Here is a 19,839-nt window from a genome sequence, read left to right as displayed (position 1 = left end):
TCATCCGTCAGTTCTTGCATTAACACAAGCCTTCGTCGACATTCCTATACTCAGCTCACTCCCATTTCACGTATATCTCTTCGCTGCCTCTCTTAGCTTCTAATGCACCATATAGCCAGTCTTCCAATCTCGTCTTCCAGATTCAACGCAAATCCCATTGTGATGCGGAGGAAAAGTACGCGCTCTTCCAGGTAGCGGAGAACGTCGATAGGAGTGTGCAAGAGTTGCTCCGACGTGCGGCCGAGGAGTTGAGACCATGCAGCGTCCGAGAGGATGAGTTTTCCAGAGCTAATCTGGCCGGTTTCGTCGAGGAGAGCACCGAGCTGGAAAGCATCAGGGATAGAACGAGATGATTTTCGAGAGGAATGGAGCCCACTTACTATTCTTGGATTGATCCTCAGTTTTACCATCCTACCACACTGCTTGCACTTAATCTCTATGTTGTTGGCGAAAATAGGGATTCCGCAGCATTCATTGCTCATGAGCATATTTCGCCTAAACGTCGTGACAATGTTAAGCTCTGTGACAATAACGCTGAGGTAGCCAGCAATAGTCTCCTTGGATCTTTTGTTCGAGAGCGAGCGAGCGACGTCATCCACATCCGCAAGTGTGTACAGTGCTCTTATGGCTGCAGTCTTGAAATCATCAACCAAACTATCAGCGATAGGAAATGGCGGATTGACATGTTCTTTCTTCGTCAGTTTTTGTGCTAGCGCTCTCAATCTCCGTGCATCACCCATGTCTGGGTCGATATCGATGCGTGAATTACCGCTCAGCGTGAGCTTGGCCATTTTCTCTATCCGCCATCCGGGGTTTGAGATCAGCAAAACTGTTTTCGAGGCAATGAAGAGAGGTGCAGAGTCGCACATGGAAGAGTACAAAGTAAGTTGACCGTCGGCCGTGTCGTCAAAGATACCGATGGAGATAAGTTCGGAGGTTGTGCCGTTGCGGTTCATGTCTGGTTGTTGAGTAAGCCACTGATAAAGACATGATCAGGTAGTATGGGGGATAGAAACCACTCACACTTTTTCCGCGCTCCGATACTCTTGACACATACCAGCAACTTCGGCTCTTCGACATCATACCCACCATCCGTGAAGCTCTTCAGCGTCATCAGTCCGGTCAACACCTTATTCTCCCGTATACCATACGGTCTCCTGTACCTCCTTCCATCATCACTATTCTCGTGCACCATAACATGACAGTTCCTATCGCCCTCGGGAAAGATGGTAGTAAACATTGGAGCAGTATTCGGAGCCAAGGAATTAAACTCAGACGAATTCGAAATATGTACCGTCCACACACTGAGAAGCTGGCCTAGCTTGAGTCTATACTGCGTGGTGTTATACCAAATGCGCACAGTAAGAACACCGGTATCGTCTGCAAGAAGGACCTTGATGCATCCTTGAGCTGCTTTGTGTGATTTGCTTGGTCTGGCTTGGTCAATGAAGTAGACGACGCGGCCCATGAGAACGAGGTTGCAGGGACCAGGCTCGAGTGTGCCTAGATCTGCTTCTTCGTAGTCAAAAGCGGGCTTTCTGTTGTATTAGCGGTGAGAAAACACGACTGTGTAAGGTGCATACAGCCCATGCACTTGTAGCAGTCGCTTCCGATGAGGCAAGAGCGGCATGAGCCTCTTTTGTGGCGAAGCCATCGTTATTCTTTGTCGTCGACGATGAAAAGTAAGACTGAATTGAGGGTGAGGCAGGCATTTTCTACCATGCAGGTCGGTGTTGAGGAGGTAAAGGCATTTGCAGTATTGGGGCTGATGTTGAGGTGAGATTTGAGACAGGAGCGTTCCTGCCGCTTCCGTGAAATGCAATATTCGCCTGAATCTCGATGAGGAAGTCGCACGACCCTGGAAGCCAAACTATTGTATATGCGCACATTTGAAATATCTGTACGCTTCGTTGTAGTGTTACTAAGTCGAATTGTGGCGCCAGAATGCAAGCACCATTTGACACGATCTGGTATTACTATCAGGTCACAAAAGATCAGGCAGAATTATGGTAAAACAGATTTTCTATTGCTTCAAAGAGAGTAATGAGTTGGTCGAGTCATGTTGTGAGCCACATGTGCCTCTAGAGCATCATGCGATATGTGCCGCCGTCCAGTTCCAATCGATATATTGGAGGCTCGCCACCGTCCATCGATCTAGAAGAGCTTATGCTCCAGGGTCATGTCGTTCTCCGGTTCAAGACCGACGCAGGCACGGAAGATATTAGTGAGAGCTGCGCGCTGCTTCGCAAGAGCATTGACAACAGGTGTGCCAGGAGGGGTGAGTGGAGCCTTGAGCATGTAGCTGAGGACACTGAGAACGCTGTGAAAGTTGTTGAACTTTGCATCACTAGCCTCGGCGCTGTGGGACTTCCACTGCACACGAGTCATCATCTCGGCGACGAGAACCAGATCGATGATCAATGGCGAGGCTAGGAGAGAGTCCTCGCAGACATTGAACAAGCTGATGGTCTGGTGGCCGTCAAGGAAGATCTCGGCGTAGTACTCGTCCAGGGCACGCTTGTCGTCTCCAACAGCGGGCATATACTTGATGACCACACAATGGTCAGGGTGCTCACCGTCCTTGTACAAGACGTTGTTCGCAGCGACCATGTCGTCGACGACGTTGGACTTGGAAATCTCCTTGGAGCGGAACTGCTTCTGGGAGCTAAGATTCATGCCGTCATTGTTGCCCAGGTGATTGTACGAGGCAATGGAGGTGAGCTTGATACCAGCGCTGATCATGAAGTCAACCAGAGCAGACTTCATCTTGGTTTGGCCAGACTTGAAATCGTCGCCCCCAATGAAGGCATTGTGCTGCTCAGCAAGCTGAATAGCACCAGGCACGAACGTGTTCTGAGGGGAGCCGTTGATGAATGGAACGCCCTCAAGAATCGAGGCAACGGCAAAGACAGTGGAAGGAGAGACCTCTTCGTGACCAGACTCAATAGCCTTCATCAGGTTGTCCGCCGTGTCGTTAACGCCCTCGATGATGTCGGCGTAGCGCTCAGTGTTAGCAGTCCATTGCACAATAACCTTGTCGAGATTGTTGGCAGCCTTGAAGTCACTTGATCATTGTTAGCGAGGACAAGAATGCAGTGTGGAAGCTTTCGACTTACCGGATGTCCTTGCGGATCTGCTCAACATGGGCCATGGAGGCCTTGGTACCCTCAAGAACATTGTCGGCACGCTCTTCTTGGTTGGCAGCAATGAAGTCCGGGTAGTAGATGCTAGGAAGGGGCTTCATAGCGCCCATCTCCTTACGCACAAGGGACTTCAGAGACGGCGATAGAACCTTGGCGCGGTCCATCGCTTCAGCAAGGTTCATCCCGCTAATGTCCCACCCACCGACGACAAGGTCGTTGGGGTGGACCATAGGCAGGAGGTCATGAAATGGAATGTGGATCTCCTGACCAGTCTTGCTATCGACGCCGAGCTTAGTGGTAGATCCCATGATGACCGAGCCATAGTAGTTAGCGCCGCGCTTGCCCTCCTTGGTCTCCCAAACGAGGTTTCGCTTGTTCGCGATGATACCAGCGGTGACCGTAGTGCCATTGTTGCCGCCCCAGCCAACCAGCATAACGCCGGTCTTGGGGATCTTGCGGTCGACCTTGAAGTCGTAGAGCGTCTCCTTGGGAATAGCCACATACTTGCCGTCGGCGTTCTTGGTAACGTCGGTGGTACGGTAAGTGTACTTTGACCTGATGGTTTCCTCGGTATACTCTACGTTAGGAGAGCTGACAACAAAGAGATCCTTGGGAGCCGTTTTCACATCGAACCCATTCGCGTGACCGACGCCGTCTTCTGCGTGTGGTGCCATGTTTACAATTGAAGTTCTTTCTGACTTGGTGAACTTAGTTGCGGAAGTCTAAATCCGACGCTGCCCCAGAGGGAGAAGTGCGTCGGCCGGCGAATGGGTTGTGGATCCTGCCAAATGTCAGTATAAAGCGTCCCCATGGGGTTATAGCGGGGCACATACGAGCTGAGGAGATTGGAAAACGTCTTGACAGCTGGGCAATGGCCCGGGGAAATCTGGGTGTGGTTGATAGAAGGGAGAGAGATTGTAAGCTTGACAGTCGGCTGTTATCTACAATCGGTGGTGTGTTGTGGTGGGTGAGGAGACATGGAGAGAAGTTGCGATATAAATGCCTCCCGTGTCCCGGCTGACTTAGCAATAATCGTACGCGATCGTTCCCGCCTGCTGCCGGACAGCGTGTTCACCCACCGCTTCTTTGCCTTTACCTTCCATACCCCCCACTTTTCGTACTAATGTACATCGCCGTAACCTTGTTCGGTATGTCCAACACCAATGGGCACGCAGCAGCAGTGTTCGCGATGCTCGCCATGCCCCACTATTTCTTCCACCATCCCAACATGCAGCAACAACAACCGCAGTAGGTATGGTGACTGTGTAAGCGATCCGGACGAGAGCGCTCTATGAGTCTCAAGCGAAGGCACATTGCATGGACAGCTGTCATCGCATCCTCGAGTGTACCGCTGTGGAATTTTATTATTTCCTCCTATGAGGTACCTGTATAGGCAGATACTACGTAGGTATTCAACAGATACGTACCCCGCCATCACGTGCTCCGTACTCCCGTAGAGGGGACCTCGGGGACTTCCAGCCTGCAATGGACGTCTCATGACTTTCCGCGCAGATGCGAAAACACGTCTGCCCACGAAATGACAAGCATGGTATTTGGAGGATCCTGAGCCACGGATTGTTTCAAGGCACAGTGGTGTCGTCAGTCAAGCGCGACGGCAGCACTCGATACGTTTTCTGCGTCAAAAATGTTTACAGAACGAAGGAAAGGCACGCGACACCATCTGCAACGCATTTTTGTCTAGCAGCCGCCATGCAAGACAGCCACTGTTGACAGATGACAGATGCTGCTTGTTTGCGAAATATCTACACGAAACCAACAACAAATCGATAGTATTAACCGTAATGGCAGACACATTGAAAACCAGACCCTGGGATCGCTTGCAGGAACGACGAATGCGGCAACCTGCATGTGAAGTTTGCTGATCGCCAATCAGCCTCGCAGTTCGCCATGGGAACCATGTCAGCACATGCAGAGCGGGCAGGGAGAGTGACATCCTCCAGGGGCAGCAGTTGGCGCAATGGTATGCCTTCAACTGGTTGAAACTTCTGGCTCTTGCGACAGATCAAGCATTTTGTCTCGTGGTCCACACCGACATGAAAAGATCATGAACGAGAAACTGTTGACGTAGCGAAAGGGGCGCTTAAGCCATGGATAATTGCTACATGCAACGTAGATCGACCAGCGAGAACGACGTCGCATATGGCCAATCACGCCGAAGAGTAATGTCCGGCCCTGGTGGCTTGATAACGCATGGGCAGCAGGCGATCAGAGCCTCCAGCCACCTGCTCGCTGTTGCAGGACTTGGCTTTACTGTTCTGGCAGCGTTGCTGCCGCGATTTGCGACCTCCTTGAGCTTGTGAACTCTGTTGACTTCGGTCCGCAGGCGTGACATCGTGTATCGGCGATGATGTTGCGTCCGAGACTCTCCGTCGCTTACTATGGTTTCATCGCAAGTCGCCGCCGCTGGAACAGAGGGAACCACACGATTTGCCCAGGTACAAGCCGTCGCTCCGTGCGCACGCCTGTCGAATCATGGAAACCAACTCGCACGACGTCTCGCGCCAATTTTCAGGGACGCGCGAGTTACGTGAAGGGTACACACAAAGAAAGCGATTTGTGCGCTTTGCCTCTCGCTATTGGGCCTTCGTGTCTAATTGCCGATCAGCCTTGTTGTGCGATGCGAGCTGTGTGTGGCCAACGCCCAGACACGGTCATAACCGCTCTCTTGATCATAATTCATTAGCATCAAATACCCAACATTGCGCGTGTCGATTGTGGGGCTAAACAGCCTCTTAAACCGCAGGATGCAGTGACGCTAGCTTTTATCCCGCTGCCGTCCCTGAATGCTAGCCAATTCGGAACCATGCCCGCATGCTTCCCCTGATTCAGCAAGGCCCACCCACACCGTTTCTGAGGATCGAACAACCCTGTTCAGCTTTGTTTCTCGGCGCGCCCATCTATCATCCGTCCTCGAAGACTGCCGCATGACTTGCTCCCACTTCATGTCACCAACCTTCATATCGCCTTACGAATTAATACCGCTGGACGTGAACGGCCTTACATTGCATGTCCAGGCACGAACGGCCTTGGACTTCTTCCTCGAACCAGCTCTACAAACACGCTCAACATGGAGCGAATGAGCACTCTTCCGACCATCAAGTGTTCATCTTGCGCTGTGGACATTGATATTCTTCATTTAGCCGACCATGTTTGCGCAGCAGCACCCCCATCGGGTGAGTACAATACGGAACACTACTATACACACAAGCTTATCAACTTAGCAACGACGGTTCCCGAGCCCATGTCCCCCACCTCAACTGTCTCTCCAGAATCTCCACCCTCTATAGTCTCGCCGAAACTCAATCGCGCAGCAACTTTTGGTGGACCAACTTTTAGCAACAGATCGGACCGTGTACCGCAATCGGGTCGCATGCCTCCTCCTCCACGGATTGATTCAAACGCAGCCAGTAAGCAAGCAGAGCAGAAAACCACTGTTGCTGGTAGACTTCGTGCTGATTTGTCTAGACAGGCCATTTCGACCGCTAGAACCATCAGTGATGACTAACCAAAGTGATCCCAGAAGCCGCTCTCCAGGTCTAGTACCGCCAAAGTCTCCGTACAAGATGAACCGCAGTGTGACAAGCCCTGTTCCGCGATCCATGGCACCCCCATCGCCCGATTACACTTCCAACTTGGACTCTGCCTTCCCGCGATTTCCGTCCAAGAACAGTGCTTCCAAAAATGCCAAACCTCAACCGCGAGAACGACTAGAGCCGTACCAACAAAACTATGCTCAGCCGAGCCCTCTTTTTGCACCACTAAGCCCACGGTTCGATGGCGGAGAAAATGTGACCAAGCGTATGAACAGCATTGCGCCAGGGCCATTTGACGGTACGGCAGATCGAAGGCCAAGCACAGCGAGCGCAACAAGACCATTTGCGGAGGATGGGCAAGCACTTGGCCATAGGAGGACGGGTACACAGGATAGTATCGGGAGCAACAAGAGCATGCCGAAACAGCGCGGATCTGTCACTTCGAATGCGTCACGAAGTTCGGCATACTCTAACCGCAGCATAGGCCTCCCATCCCGCCCGAAGCCGGGCATGGGCGGTACCAATGCTTTGCCGCCGCTACCAACCACATCCGAACAGGCCGAAGGTATTGACGCTTTCCTGGACCGGTTGCAGAGAGAATCTACGAAGCCTTCTCAGGCATCTCAGGAGAACTTGGCAAGAGCAAATCCGTCACGACAGAATAGTAGAGAAAGGAGAGAACCTCCACCAAGGCCTAGGAGGCCGTCAGAGAAAGATCTACCACCATCTGATATGACTGATCTGCAACCTCCAGAGTTTATGTCTCTCTCGAACAATATGTTTCCTTCTCGAGGTTCAAGCCGAAGCGGTTCAGAGAGTGATATGCCTCGAGGCCTCGCGCCGTCTCACGCTTTACGTCCACCGCCACCGGTAGCTTCTGGGCTTGGTGATGCGTCCTTGAACGCGCTCCACACGCCTTCGGACTCTGGCTTCTCGGATGATTCGTACGCCAGCTCTGGCTACCGAAGCGTAGCAAGCTCGAGGTCAAGCCCACCGGAGTCCGAAGCTGCGCACTCACGCCAAACTTCCAAGATTAGTCGTCCCGACAACATTGTTGAAGAGGGTGTTGAAAGAAGCGCAAGCCCAGAGTCCTATGCTGAAGCACGGCCTGTTCGAGCACCTCGAAGCTACATGAGGCCCGATGGTGCGGAGCCATACCCACGTGCGCTCTCACCGGGATATCGCCAGGACACATTTCCGCCCGGAGGATATGCAAGGTATCCAGAGTCGCCTATGGATCCCGCCATACAGATGGGTGCGCCGACGCCACGCGACACATTCGACCCGGTATCTCCGCAGGACCCAGCAGAAGTCAATGTAAGCCCACCGAGGCGTATGGCCGATCCCGAACCTCAGCAGCAAGAGGTGCGCCGACCCAAAGCTTCTAGCAAAGGCAACTGTCGCGGGTGCTCCGAACCGATCGTTGGAAAGTCCGTGAAGGATTCTTCTGGTCGCCTTACTGGACGCTACCACAAGCATTGCTTTGTCTGCAGAACGTGCGCCGATCCCTTTCCGACAGCGGAGTTTTATGTCTTCGAGAACTCGCCATACTGTGAACAACACTACCACAAGCTCAACGGATCTCTGTGCAATGCCTGCAACCGCGGCATCGAAGGCCAATATCTCGAAACGGACTTGCGCCAAAAGTTTCATCCAAGATGTTTCACATGCACGACCTGCCGCATCGTCCTCCGCGACGGTTACTTCGAGGTCGCTGGCCGGCGATACTGTGATCGACATGCGCAAAGTGCCGCAGCTCCTCCGAGGAGTAACCTAGGCCCGGGCAATTACAGACCGCGAAATCTCCAGAAGCGTGGTACAAGACTCATGATGATGGCTTGAACTGCTTACTTCTAATGTTGCCTTTATTGCTTCTTCTTTGCTTATATTCTGCTTTTCTTTTGTCACGTCCTTTAGCGATCTGGTTTTTTGGGCCTTTTGCATGAATATTCACCCTCTTCATTCTTTCTGATACCCGGCCAGTCCGCTGTTTCTTTACCATCTCTTCTGCGTTATACCCCTTACTCTATACATTCGCTACACCTTATAATTATCTTTTGTATCGGTGTTGAATGATAGACAAGCACCACTTCTTGTGGTCGCTTTGGGTGGTGCTTGATATACCACTTTCCGTTAGACAGGCTTTAGTCTCTGGGAGACTGATCTTACTTTGTTTATCACGAGGTCCGACTGCACGTGTACATATCTATGTAGCATACTTAATGTTTACTGTTCATCGCGGTGAGCTTATGAATATCGAACATGAGGCTTGATTGTGCTTCCTTATCTCGTGGTAATATATCATCACCGCATTGCATGGCACACAGTTTCATGAAATGTACAAACTAAACAGCTGAAAGATCCCAAAAAAAAACATAGGCAGCCCTGGAAGAGGGCGCACCCGTTGACAACCAACGTCATTTGTCGCTATGCTGGCATGTACGCCTACACCCAAGAGCGAGAGTCGACTGTTTGGTCGATTACTTACGTCTGCGACTTGGAGATCTCCATTCAAGAATCTCCATCGCGACATCGTTTTGCACTTGCCATAGGATTACCACTCGGATAGTCGAAACGCTGTCATACTTCAATGATGCACGAACACAATACATTCAATCAAGTAGAGAAGTATATATACAATGTCCTCGATGCGCTCTAGGACCTCTTGCATAAAAGCCATAACATCTTTTGATACGATACAGCTACAGCATCTATCAAAGCCTAAGAAACAGCGTTGTCTGTCCGACTAAATCAACAACCACCAATTACATAAAGAACATGTGTCTCATGGACCAGTCCCTCTTACATCTATCAAGAAACCCAGATCCCCTTCCTCCTCCCACTCCTCCTCCATCGCCGCCACGTCCAAACTCAGCCAGCTCAACTGGTAAAGCACAGCCTGCAATCCGCGGCCCGGTAGGTTCTCAGCATTTGAAAATACAAATCAAACATGAACTAATATCCATGGAAGAAACCTGATCCTACAACGCCGTCACCACCGCCTTCTGGTCCGCCCAACTCGCCCAACAATCAACTTCAACAATTGGACTTGATTTCCAGCGCTAGGAATTTTGTTATAAGTTGTGTCTAGGAGCCAATTGTGGAAACGTACAGTTAAGGGTGTGGTGTGTGCCAATGGCTATCATGCTAGAGAACGCAGGTTATCGAGTTTGATGGAATCTGATGACGGCTCTGCAGTACATGCTTGGATACTGTAGTTCCCAACCTTTCCCCAACACCACAGACGACAATATCCCATAGCATGATATCACGATGCAGATGAACATACCATGCTACTACCCTAGCGAAGCTTACTTCTGAGCGATAACCACCCATTGACTAGCCCTCATCCATACTTCCTCTCCAACCTTCTTGGTGCCCTCCTGCTCCAAGATATGCTTCACAAGTAGATCGACAGCTTCGTCCCATCTCTCACCATCCGTCTCCTTCCAGCCCCCTATGTTACCCAAATACGCCCAAGACTTTTCTGCCCAGTCCTTCAAGTCGGTAGTCTTCGCCCACGCCTCGCTCCTTTCGACTCTCATATTCTCCTTCAAGAAGCCTGCTTCCAACATCACTCTCTGGATTTGCTGCCCGTCTTTCCAGATGATGGGAGGTGCTGGGTAGGGGTTCCCTGGACGGAGTGCTTGATGTACGAGCGCAAAGGGTGGTAACCAAGTGACATCCTCCCAGCAATTTACTACAGCGGTCCCGCCAGGTTGAAGTGTACGGTAGATTTCTTTGGCACCGTCGAGACCAGCACCAGTAGTAAAGAAAATACCGATGTTATTGATAGAGTGCGTAAAGTGGTTGTCGGGAAACGATAGACTCTCAGACTTCTGGTTGGACACATAGATCGGCCAGGAGTTTCTATCTGCATCTGATCGAAGCTTGTCGAGGAAGACTTGATCGATATCCGTGGCGTATATCTTTAGATCTGATAGCGCATTTGAGGAAAGAATTATGCGAGAGACTGTTCCGGCACCACATGCGTTGTCATGGATAACCGAGGTTGGGGGTATGGGTGGGAGGAGAGACAAGTTGTGAGCTGCAAATTGAGAAGTAACGGCGCCACCTGTGGCTTCATACACATCGACTTTGTTTTGGCCTTCGAGTAAGATAGCGACCTGTTTTGGCTGGTGTTCAGTGTTAGAAGCCATATCAAAGTTCTGTGGGTTTATGCTTGGGTATCATCAGCCTCTTAAATACCGATTTTTCTTAGTCCAATACCACCTGGTGATTATGCTGCAAGTGTCGATTCGTGCGTCTGTCAGGCCGCAAAGAACTTAGTCATCCCTTTCATGTCTCACGCCTCTGTACTGTCAGGCAAGCTTGATTGGTGGATCCGTAGGCAGTCGCACGTGGTGCTTACTTCGGGGAATGGATCATATTTTGCCTAAACAGACCTAGAAGATTACGGGCTGCAGTCAGAATCATACTATGACGGACGACCTGGACGCAGTGGCGGACTTCTTCAGAGCCGGAGATGACGGGGCTCGGAGGAGGCTGGAGCGGATGACGCGCTCCAAGCTTCGGATCCGGACCCCTCGCGCTAGAGTCAGCAGTTCTCGTCCCTCTTCCCCCAACAGTACAGTCGCCTCGAACGATTCGCAATGCATCGTGTCAATGACCCCTTTTCCTCGAAGTTTCTTGGTTCGTTACCAATCAATATTGCCCCTCTCACAACGCGATGATCCACGCGAATACAAGTGTCCGCCTGCCCGACGACAAGAGGTTACGCCAGCAATATTTAATCGCCCTACTCACGCAATCAAACGAGTATTATCTAGAGATATGATGCGAGACATGGTGTATTCGATGCGCTCTCGACAGAGTTATGTGAACAGCTCTCGACTGCTCTTTTCTGGACATCGTAGTGACATACTATTACATTCACTACGTAGGCGAGAGAGATCTGAGGTAGACGGGTAGTGGTTCTTGACACGTTGAGAGTGTTGCAGATGAAGCATGGTCTTGGTGCACTGATACACCTGATCAAAAAGGGCAAACAGAATGTTCGTGGTGAGCGCCAGCACATTTGAACAACCCGATATACTCAAAGACCTGCCTAGATAGGCTTTTAGCCTGTCACAGTTCTCCATAGTCATGGTCTGCAATACGAATTGCTGCAAGAAGCCGTATCACGGTAACATTCCGACTACTTGGCTCAGCATCTCCTGATAGGTATTGCACACTGTTGAACAAGAGTACAGAATTCTGTACCGGAATCGGTTCAGTATAATAGATCGCCCGAGGTAGCAGTATGGTCCTCTCCTAAGCAAGTTCCTAGAACATGTTCTTGTACATCCTCTTCCTGCTTGGCATAAGCCATGCAACTGCGCCACAGCCACAGTTCGTGTTATCGTCACTACAACTCAAGCATTGCTAACTATATATAGTCCAATATACTCGCCTCTACGACCACCCTCAGTACCTCTGGCAGTTCGGTCGCCTTACACCAGCGCCTAGAGCACGACTTATGGTGGCAGCACACTTAACAATCGAAACGTTACTTTTTGGAACGGAAGACCTATAGGATGGACTGGTATTGTACGTGTGGATGGAACGTCTTACGAATACATGGGGGACTCGCCTTCCGTCACCGATCTCCATAAAGCAATACCGCTGACCGTATCTTACGACTCACAGTACGTAACATTCCTGTATGAACTGCACGTGAGATATAAATTGACTTCGCACACGTAACTATAGCTACAGTAATTTCACTTTTGACGCTGGACCCGTGAGAGTCGAGGCGCGATTCTTTTCTCCTATCCTGCCGCAAGATCTCTGTAAGAGTAGTGTTCCGCTCAGCTATCTGGAAGTTGCGTACATCACCACCGATGGAACTTCACATGATGTACAACTTTATTCAGATGTGGATACCAGTTGGCTAGCGGATGGCAATTCAACGATGCGATGGAGTATCGACTGTCCCGGCGAGTCTTTCGATGATCACGAATGCCCAACCAAGGGCACAGGAACTCCCGAAACATTATACCATTGGTGAGTTCATTGAAAGAAGAACATGTTTGGTACGTATCTGATTAGCTCGAAGGGAAGCAGAGATCCTGGATCAGGTTTCATGGTCTGAACGTGGTCTTAGAAGTGAACCATACTGGGGCAAGCTACACTACATTTCTTCTCCTCGCCATGCCACAGAATTCAGTTTCGCCAATGGATTAGCAGCCACTACACGGAAGCAGTTCGTTCGCGACGGCGCACTGGATCGTTCCTTTGATCAGGATCAGCCTCGACGGCCAGGCGACAGGATGCCTGTGTTCGCTTATTCCCATGCCTTCATGGCCAGCCAGTCAGGATCGGTGTTATACACCGTCGGTACGACCCAAGAGCCTGCTGTGCACTACCGTACCGCCATCGGGGATGTCGAGCTTCAGCCATGGTGGATGACGAATAATTGTTATTTCACCATCAACAACATGATCAGTAAACACTACCAAGACTACACCGCTTCTGCGAAAGAGGCCAAAGTTTGGACCATGCAACTTCGCCATGACGTCGCTACCTACTACGCTAGGGATAGAGCGAAAGATGACAGTACAGAAATATCTTCTATGTCGGAAGAGGAGTCCTACTATGCCATTCTTACACTTTCCACTCGCCAGATCTTGGCTGCGAACGTTCTCACAGAATCTGCAGACAACGCTACGGGAGCAACCATCTTCCAGAAAGAAATCTCCTCAGACGGAAAGGTGAACACAGTTGACGTGATCTATCCTGCATTGCCCTTTTGGCTTTACGCAAATCCTGAGCTTCTTCGCTTGCTGCTCAAGCCCATCTTCGAGTTCCAGGAGTCTGGACTCTACCATGAGCAATATGCCATGCATGATATTGGTCGCTTTTATCCAGATGCTATAGGCTATTTCAGCTCAAGCATACCGGGCGAGTGGGGCGAAGAAGCCATGCCTGTTGAAGAGAGCGCCAACATGATCATCCTGGCTTATTCGTACTTCATGGCTACTAATAACACTGAATATCTGGCAACGCACTTTGATATACTCAAACGATGGACGGTTTACGTGATTGAAAAGAGCCTATATCCTGAACATCAGACTACTACAGGTAAGTCATGTTCTAAAGTAACAACGCGTATAGACCCATATTGACGAGACCAAAGATGATTTTAACGATCCCATCGCCAATAATACTAACCTCGCGATAAAAGGTATCGTGGCCATAAACTGCATGGGTGGTATTGCCTCAGCTCTCGGAGACATCACACTAGCGACCAGATATGTAACCTTAGCATACGACTACTACGAGCTCTGGGCCGCCTCATCTATCGATACCACCAATACCCATACCCTCCTAGCCTATCAGCTCCCCAATTCATACAGCATTCTCTATAACATTTATCCGGCTCTCTTGTTCAACCTCCGCTCAATCCCCAAGTCCCTCTTCCTCATGGAATCAGCCTTCTACCCCACTGTCGCCCAAGAATACGGCGTGCCTCTCGATAATAGACATCTGTGGACAAAGAGTGATTGGGAGATGTGGGCCGCAGCTACGAGCCTACCCCAGACGAGAGCTTTGTTTGTGAAATCGCTTGCAAAGTGGATCAATGAAACAGTTACAGACAAGGCGCTTACCGATCATTACATGACGACGGGGGATGGAAACTATACAGACTATCCGTTTATCGCGAGACCAGTTGTTGGAGGGCATTTTTCGCTACTAGCCATGGGAATGTTTGGAAGACATGGTGTTCCGAGTGAAAGAAACTATCGAGAGAGGTGAGCACTACTATCAATGTGTAGTGGGATATATCGAGCTATAATAGGGATGTGGTTTGTGGGGGCTGAGTGTAAGAAGATATTCGATTACGGTTGTTCCAGCAACCAGGTTAGTGTCCAGAGGGATTACTTGTTTCTTAGAGCTGTACCCTAGCTATGCGACACCCTGACGTTTACGCTATGTCTCACGCCAACTTGATACAGAATATCTGACGGTGTGTAGCTGTAATGCATAGTGTCCATATAGTACCACTGATGAATAGCGGGCTTGTTTGTATGTCATCACGTCACACTGCTTGATGTAGCTTACTCTGGATCGCTACGATGATGCCATGTTTTTGGATTCATTGCGTCTGTGCGCTTATGGAATACTTCCTTCTAATCCATGCATTCCCCTCTTCTCGAGTCATGCATTCGAACATTCCTTCATGTTTTATCAGGCCCACAGGAGTGTCTTCCCTGTCTGAAAATCGAGAACAGGAGCATAATCGGACATTTCTGTGCAAATCCATCCTGTTATTAAGGACATGAGGAAGGGAAATTTCAATGTGGTGTTGGTCAAGGTAGATGAAGGATACAGGCGTCTTGATCGTTTGCGGCGTTCACCACTAACGATCACGCTCCTTGAGCTCCTCTGCAACAGCCTTGAGACCCTTCTCATGCTCTTTCTGAATCTGATCCCAGTACTGTGCCCAGACACGTAATTGTGAGTCGTCCTGGCCTACGCCAGCCTCGGTACCCATCTGCTTGTTGATTTGAATGGACACTTTGAGCACACCCTTAGCACCCTCGTGAATCTTCTCAATCTCCTGCTTAACGGCGTTCTCCTTGGGCTTGACGGCAAGTACAATGCGGAAATTCTCTGCAAGCGAATCCAGGCGCGAGCGTACCTGGTCTGGTGCGATTACCATGAGCTTCGTGAGCATAAGGTTGCATAGGATTCGGATGTCGTGCTCGTCAGTGATACCAGCGACAATGCGGTCGAAGAAGTCTGAGACCTCGATGGGTGATAACCGTGCAAAAGCCTTCTCAAGAAGAGCGTAGAGAGTCTCGTAAGCGCTCTTGCGGATCTCTAGGCCGTCGTCGACCTTGAGCTTGAAAGGACCCATTTGAACCTCACGGATAAGCTCGGGTTTGATGACGGTCTCCTTCATAGCCAGTGGAAGCAGCTGGTCTAGCGCAGGTAAAATGATGTCGGGTTTGTTGTGCATGGCAGAGTTGAATGTCATAAGAGCTAGACGACGGTTCTCAAGATCCGGCTCGTTAAGCATCTGTACCAGCATAGGTACGACAATCGGTTTGAGGTATTCGTCATAAGCTTCGTCGGTGTCGGTGAAGGTGTATCGTAGAGCAGAAATGACCATAGCACGTAAGCTTCCTTTGCGGTCGTTCAAGAACGCCTAGATTACTGGTTAGCTGTTGAAGACACATATAGGAAGTAGACCTTACCTGAAGTTGAGGAAGATGAGTCTTGGGATCGATGATGGTAAGTCTGCCAATACATTCTGCACCGATAGCTTTATTGTCCTCGAGTTGAGAAGCAACGACAAGATTCTGCCAAAGTGTTGATGCATACGGAATGATCTCCGACTCTGTATCGTCGTGCTGAAGGATTTCCTTGATGGAGTGTAGGAAGAGATACTGCGGAGAAGAGGGTTGTCCCATAGTTGACAGGATAACGGGAAGATACTTGCTGACGCTTCCAGCACCTGCTCGGCCAAGCGCGACAGCAGCCGCAAGTGGCACGTTCTCGGACTTAGTAGAAAAGTACTTGATGAATAGTTTCGGATCGACGGTAGATTGAGCGCCTAGGCGCAACGCAGACTCTCCAAGCACAACAAGAGCAAGACACTTTCGCTTGTCGTCCTGAGCAGTCTCAAGCTCGGTGATGAATTGCTCGAGCTTCACGCCAACACTGTCGCCGCCATATACGAGCAGGTTACCGATGACCTTGCCGACAACCTCTGGATGCCCAGATACACCAACCTGTTGTAGCAGCGCTTGCATTAAGGCTTGTCCAGCGCGTTGCTCGCCGATAATACGCACTAGCTTGAGAAGTGCATCTAACGGCGTACCGCTTATTGAGCCTTGAGCAACTTGGCAAAGAGCCCCGTTGAGGTTGGATGTCATTGTGGTTTGCGCATCATCCTTGACGAACGTAGCCAGGATGATAAGAGCCGGGCCTAGGAGATGAAGGTCACTAGCGTTGAGCAGCGGTAGCAGCATCTCCACCACCTGCGCTTTGGTCTGGCTATCGAGCTGGCTCCGCGACAGCGAGTTCAGTGCGAGAGTACGGAGGGCGCTCAGACTGGCACCACGCAATACACGACTGGCCTTCCGCAGTTGCGCAGCCAGTTCCAGTGCGACATTCTGTACCCACTCGGCTGACAACTCGTTTTGCGCCTTGGTATGGGCAGCAACCGAATCAACAGCACGTACGGAAGCGAGCCGTGTGAGCTCGTTCTTCAGGCGGTCCGCTAAAAGTTCAAGTCCAGACGTTCGCTTCTGTGATGAAAGGAGGCCCTGCTCGCCAGAGCTCCTACCAAGTAACAGTCCCAGAACGTGGATAGCACTCCGTCGAACTTCAACGTCGGCGTCATTCGCTGATATCCGGTTGAACAGCGCATCAAATAGTTGCTCCAGATGCTGCTGGTTCTCCGTTCCGGATGTGGCTGCTCGGGGAGGTGTGAGCGCCTTGATAACTTGTTCTGTTGCTGCGAGAGCCTCTATAGACAATTTGCTGTATTTGTCCTTGACCCCAAGAAGAAGCGCGTCGATGATGGACGCCACATACGGCTGAATGGACTTGGAAGGATGAGTGTCGGCAATGGCTCCTATCAGCTGCAATGCTTGAGTGCGCAAACTATTGGCGGTGGCGGAAGCACTGCTTGTGGTGCCCCCAGCAACCTTGGCAGCTTCTACTACAGGGCCGATGAGTTGGTTCAGATAACCATCCAGACCACCACGCTGGGTGATAACGATGTCCTTGATTAGAGAGATGCATGCCTGTTTAGTAGTGGGCGGGCATGATGACTGCTTCAGAAGCTGCGCAATGCCCTTGACGATGTCCGGGCTGAGCTTGGCTAAGCTGGCCCGGGGACCGACTGGAGGTGTACTAGCTGGTGCTGGTGAAGCATAGCCCATGGACAAAGATGAGCTAGCCTGCAGGTCAAACATGCTGGCATCACTACCACCACGGCGACGCTTCTTGCTTGGCGGTGGTAGCATCATCCCGCTTTGATGAATTTCATCCGAGAATTTGACAGGCGAGGGGCCGTCACCCGACTTCTTGATGAGGTTGGATAGCGTGGCCATGACTTCCAGACGGACGTTGTCCTCCCGCTCTCTGAATCTCGTTATGAGTGCTGGGGCAACCCGCTCATAAAGGGTTCCGTCTTCGAGAAGATCGCCATTGCTTCGCGTAGAAATCAGAGTGTACAGCACCTTGGCTGCACACCTACGGACCTTCCAGCTCGCGTCCTCATCATCATCGTAGCCTGTCTCTTCTTCAAAGTCTTCACCCTCCAGCGCATCTTCTTCGTCACTCGGCATGTCGTCGTCATCTTCATCATCGTCTTGCGCGAGGTTCGGATCGTATTTGAGATAGCGTGTTGCTGCTTCGATGGCTTCGTTGGTGTACATGCGCATGTCCTGCGAGCAAGAGGCAAGGAAGCCATCTAAAGCGATAAGGGCGGCTTCCAGCACCTCGTCGATTTCGGGGTCACGTTCACCTTCGTCGTCCGAGACGTCCATCTCTTCGTCTTGCTCTTGTGTGCTCAATGCGCTGAGGACAAAAGGCGCCAGTGTCTTCAGGTAGGGACCGAACTTGCGTGGAATGGAACGGGCCATGGATCCTAGAATGGTGATGTACAGTTTCCGCTTGCTGCGAGTGATATGGGGATCACGTAGAAGTTCGATGACCTTTGAAAGGAAATTGCTCAGTAGCTGGTCTGAAAAGTAGCCAGCCAATACCGAGACGGCTGTGACGGACTTCTTCTTCATCATGGAACTTGCTCGGTCGTTCTCGAGGATTGCAAAAGTAATCTGCTGCAGTGCTTGGATTTCCACATCCTGCAACATGGAACCAAAGCACCGACCGACTTCGATGAGAACATCGAGGGCGTTGCTGTCTGAGCCCTTTTCCAGATCGTCCTGCAACATGCCCTTGGGCGGCTGAGTCAAGCCCTGCTGGGCTGGTGGTATGACATTGTATCCGATCAGACGCGGAATCAGGACCCTGCTGATGGCGCTGTATGCATCTAGTACCGACTTGCTGCGCGCAGCGCCGGCGGTGGGACGGGGGAGTGATATGACGACTTCTCGCAGGGCCATGGCGGGTATGGACTGGTCGACTGTGTTGCCTGTGGGGAGAGTAGAGAGCTTGTCGATCATGACAGGCAGCGTCTTGTCATTGATCCTGTTGACAAAGGGCCCCAGACACTTGAGGGCTTGGTTCTGAACCTCGCCATTGGTGTCGACCAGTGTTGTGAGCAGTCCCTCGACCGTCTTTGCCGAGACAACATCATCGTGGAGGAGCAGGCCAGGATGCGCTACTTGGAGGATGTCGTGTAGGTCGCTCAAGGCCATGAAGCGGAAATCGGGGTCATCGTCGGCGAATCGGGGAAGCAGCTGGGCTACGTTATGGGCGGTCGGGTTGGGCGGGACCGAAGAGGGCGCCATGGCTGGTGTTTAGAAGGCTTGCAGCCCTTCGCAGGTCTGGTATCACAAAGGTGAGCCCACAGTCTAGGGCGCGTGCAGTGTGGCGGGGCAGCTATGGTGGGGTTGAGGTTGCAGGGCAGCTCCAAAGTCGCAGTGGAGAGGTCGGCGAGTGAGAGACAAAAAGAAAAGCTGGTGAGAGAGCTTTGGTTTATTGTGCGAGGCGAGGTACCCGTGGGCCGGTTTGGAAGAGAAAGAGCGCGATGGAAGGTTTTGGACAATTGTTGCCTGCGCGTTGCTTTCGAGAGCTCCAGCCTACGCACGGCCTCTGTGACTTCGCAGGGGACCTTGAGCTTCCCAACATGGTAAAAGTATGGCACTGTTTTACTCTTCTATGCTTGCTGGACAAAGCCTGTAGTGAAGCGTATATATACGTGCTTTGTATGCAATACTTAGACAGCTACGGCGTGTCTTAACACTGCCTACTCGGACAATTGCTGCTTCGGACTGACTGGAGACACAGCTCGCTCCAACCAGCACAACAAAGGCCAACGAGCGTACACACGTCAAAGCTTCATGCATTCCGTCTACAGACCGTAAAAGTGTCGGATCAAACATGTCGAGGACCACACGTGATGCAAGAACGCGAGCTAGACCTCGGGAGCAGGGGCCACATTGTGCACTGTTCCGGTGACGTACCGATAATTCTCACGGCCTGACGTGATCTTCCTC

General features: G+C 51.1%; 7 protein-coding genes across 7 annotated transcripts; 3 read left to right on the top strand and 4 right to left on the bottom strand.

Annotated features, from left to right (window-relative positions):
• Positions 1-18: 18 nt before the first annotated feature.
• CC77DRAFT_700505 (hypothetical protein) lies at positions 19-1,900 on the bottom strand. The gene is made up of 4 exons (XM_018532812.1): positions 1,584-1,900; positions 1,024-1,534; positions 381-958; positions 19-323 (listed from the first exon to the last, which is right to left on the bottom strand). Exons 1-4 carry the CDS (start codon positions 1,710-1,712, stop codon positions 93-95), a joined length of 1,449 nt encoding a protein of 482 aa, XP_018388616.1. The 5' UTR covers positions 1,713-1,900; the 3' UTR covers positions 19-92.
• Positions 1,901-2,154: 254 nt separating this feature from the next.
• On the bottom strand, positions 2,155-3,817 carry CC77DRAFT_930511 (Myo-inositol-1-phosphate synthase; the record flags this gene model as incomplete). The annotated part of the gene is made up of 2 exons (XM_018534166.1): positions 2,155-3,064; positions 3,117-3,817. 2 exons carry the CDS (start codon positions 3,815-3,817, stop codon positions 2,155-2,157), a joined length of 1,611 nt encoding a protein of 536 aa, XP_018388615.1.
• A 2,229-nt stretch (positions 3,818-6,046) lies between these two features.
• CC77DRAFT_700531 (hypothetical protein) lies at positions 6,047-8,654 on the top strand. The gene is made up of 3 exons (XM_018532813.1): positions 6,047-6,337; positions 6,386-6,571; positions 6,630-8,654. The coding sequence occupies exons 1-3, from the start codon at positions 6,232-6,234 to the stop codon at positions 8,537-8,539; spliced, it is 2,202 nt and encodes a 733-aa protein (XP_018388614.1). The 5' UTR covers positions 6,047-6,231; the 3' UTR covers positions 8,540-8,654.
• A 1,018-nt stretch (positions 8,655-9,672) lies between these two features.
• CC77DRAFT_1018020 (S-adenosyl-L-methionine-dependent methyltransferase) lies at positions 9,673-11,183 on the bottom strand. The gene has a single exon (XM_018524526.1). It carries the CDS (start codon positions 10,855-10,857, stop codon positions 10,009-10,011), a length of 849 nt encoding a protein of 282 aa, XP_018388613.1. The 5' UTR covers positions 10,858-11,183; the 3' UTR covers positions 9,673-10,008.
• A 747-nt stretch (positions 11,184-11,930) lies between these two features.
• Positions 11,931-14,732, top strand: CC77DRAFT_699696 (DUF1793-domain-containing protein). The gene is made up of 5 exons (XM_018532810.1): positions 11,931-12,049; positions 12,097-12,345; positions 12,410-12,703; positions 12,756-13,780; positions 13,836-14,732. The coding sequence occupies exons 2-5, from the start codon at positions 12,278-12,280 to the stop codon at positions 14,453-14,455; spliced, it is 2,007 nt and encodes a 668-aa protein (XP_018388612.1). The 5' UTR covers positions 11,931-12,049; positions 12,097-12,277; the 3' UTR covers positions 14,456-14,732.
• CC77DRAFT_1048133 (TIP120-domain-containing protein) lies at positions 14,639-19,383 on the bottom strand. Its single transcript, XM_018527513.1, has 2 exons — positions 15,901-19,383; positions 14,639-15,851 (listed from the first exon to the last, which is right to left on the bottom strand). The coding sequence occupies exons 1-2, from the start codon at positions 19,129-19,131 to the stop codon at positions 15,060-15,062; spliced, it is 4,023 nt and encodes a 1,340-aa protein (XP_018388610.1). The 5' UTR covers positions 19,132-19,383; the 3' UTR covers positions 14,639-15,059.
• On the top strand, positions 14,734-15,077 carry CC77DRAFT_699854 (hypothetical protein). The gene has a single exon (XM_018532811.1). The coding sequence runs from the start codon at positions 14,776-14,778 to the stop codon at positions 14,980-14,982; it is 207 nt and encodes a 68-aa protein (XP_018388611.1). The 5' UTR covers positions 14,734-14,775; the 3' UTR covers positions 14,983-15,077.
• Positions 19,384-19,839: the final 456 nt, after the last annotated feature.

This window comes from Alternaria alternata, assembly GCF_001642055.1.
Source record: "Alternaria alternata strain SRC1lrK2f unplaced genomic scaffold CC77scaffold_5, whole genome shotgun sequence".
Lineage (NCBI taxonomy): Eukaryota > Fungi > Ascomycota > Dothideomycetes > Pleosporales > Pleosporaceae > Alternaria > Alternaria alternata.
The sequence above is the reverse complement of the archived record's forward strand: the minus strand, read 5'-3'. Positions and strand labels throughout refer to the sequence as shown.

What these genes read in the sequence shown, in the direction of transcription:
- CC77DRAFT_700505 (XM_018532812.1), bottom strand. Translation starts at nt 1,712, where the DNA reads ATGCCTGCCTCACCCTCAATTCAGTCTTACTTTTCATCGTCGACGACA. An exon ending in TATCGGAGCGCGGAAAAAGT is followed by an intron (nt 959 to 1,023) that starts GTGAGTGGTTTC and finishes CTCAACAACCAG; the next exon opens with ACATGAACCGCAACGGCACA. An exon ending in TGAGGATCAATCCAAGAATA is followed by an intron (nt 324 to 380) that starts GTAAGTGGGCTC and finishes GATGCTTTCCAG; the next exon opens with CTCGGTGCTCTCCTCGACGA.
- CC77DRAFT_700531 (XM_018532813.1), top strand. Translation starts at nt 6,232, where the DNA reads ATGGAGCGAATGAGCACTCTTCCGACCATCAAGTGTTCATCTTGCGCT. An exon ending in CGCAGCAGCACCCCCATCGG is followed by an intron (nt 6,338 to 6,385) that starts GTGAGTACAATA and finishes TTATCAACTTAG; the next exon opens with CAACGACGGTTCCCGAGCCC. An exon ending in GATTGATTCAAACGCAGCCA is followed by an intron (nt 6,572 to 6,629) that starts GTAAGCAAGCAG and finishes TGATTTGTCTAG; the next exon opens with ACAGGCCATTTCGACCGCTA.
- CC77DRAFT_1018020 (XM_018524526.1), bottom strand. Translation starts at nt 10,857, where the DNA reads ATGGCTTCTAACACTGAACACCAGCCAAAACAGGTCGCTATCTTACTC.
- CC77DRAFT_699696 (XM_018532810.1), top strand. Translation starts at nt 12,278, where the DNA reads ATGGGGGACTCGCCTTCCGTCACCGATCTCCATAAAGCAATACCGCTG. An exon ending in ACCGTATCTTACGACTCACA is followed by an intron (nt 12,346 to 12,409) that starts GTACGTAACATT and finishes ACGTAACTATAG; the next exon opens with CTACAGTAATTTCACTTTTG. An exon ending in CCCGAAACATTATACCATTG is followed by an intron (nt 12,704 to 12,755) that starts GTGAGTTCATTG and finishes ATTAGCTCGAAG; the next exon opens with GGAAGCAGAGATCCTGGATC.
- CC77DRAFT_699854 (XM_018532811.1), top strand. Translation starts at nt 14,776, where the DNA reads ATGATGCCATGTTTTTGGATTCATTGCGTCTGTGCGCTTATGGAATAC.
- CC77DRAFT_1048133 (XM_018527513.1), bottom strand. Translation starts at nt 19,131, where the DNA reads ATGGCGCCCTCTTCGGTCCCGCCCAACCCGACCGCCCATAACGTAGCC. An exon ending in CTCATCTTCCTCAACTTCAG is followed by an intron (nt 15,852 to 15,900) that starts GTAAGGTCTACT and finishes CCAGTAATCTAG; the next exon opens with GCGTTCTTGAACGACCGCAA.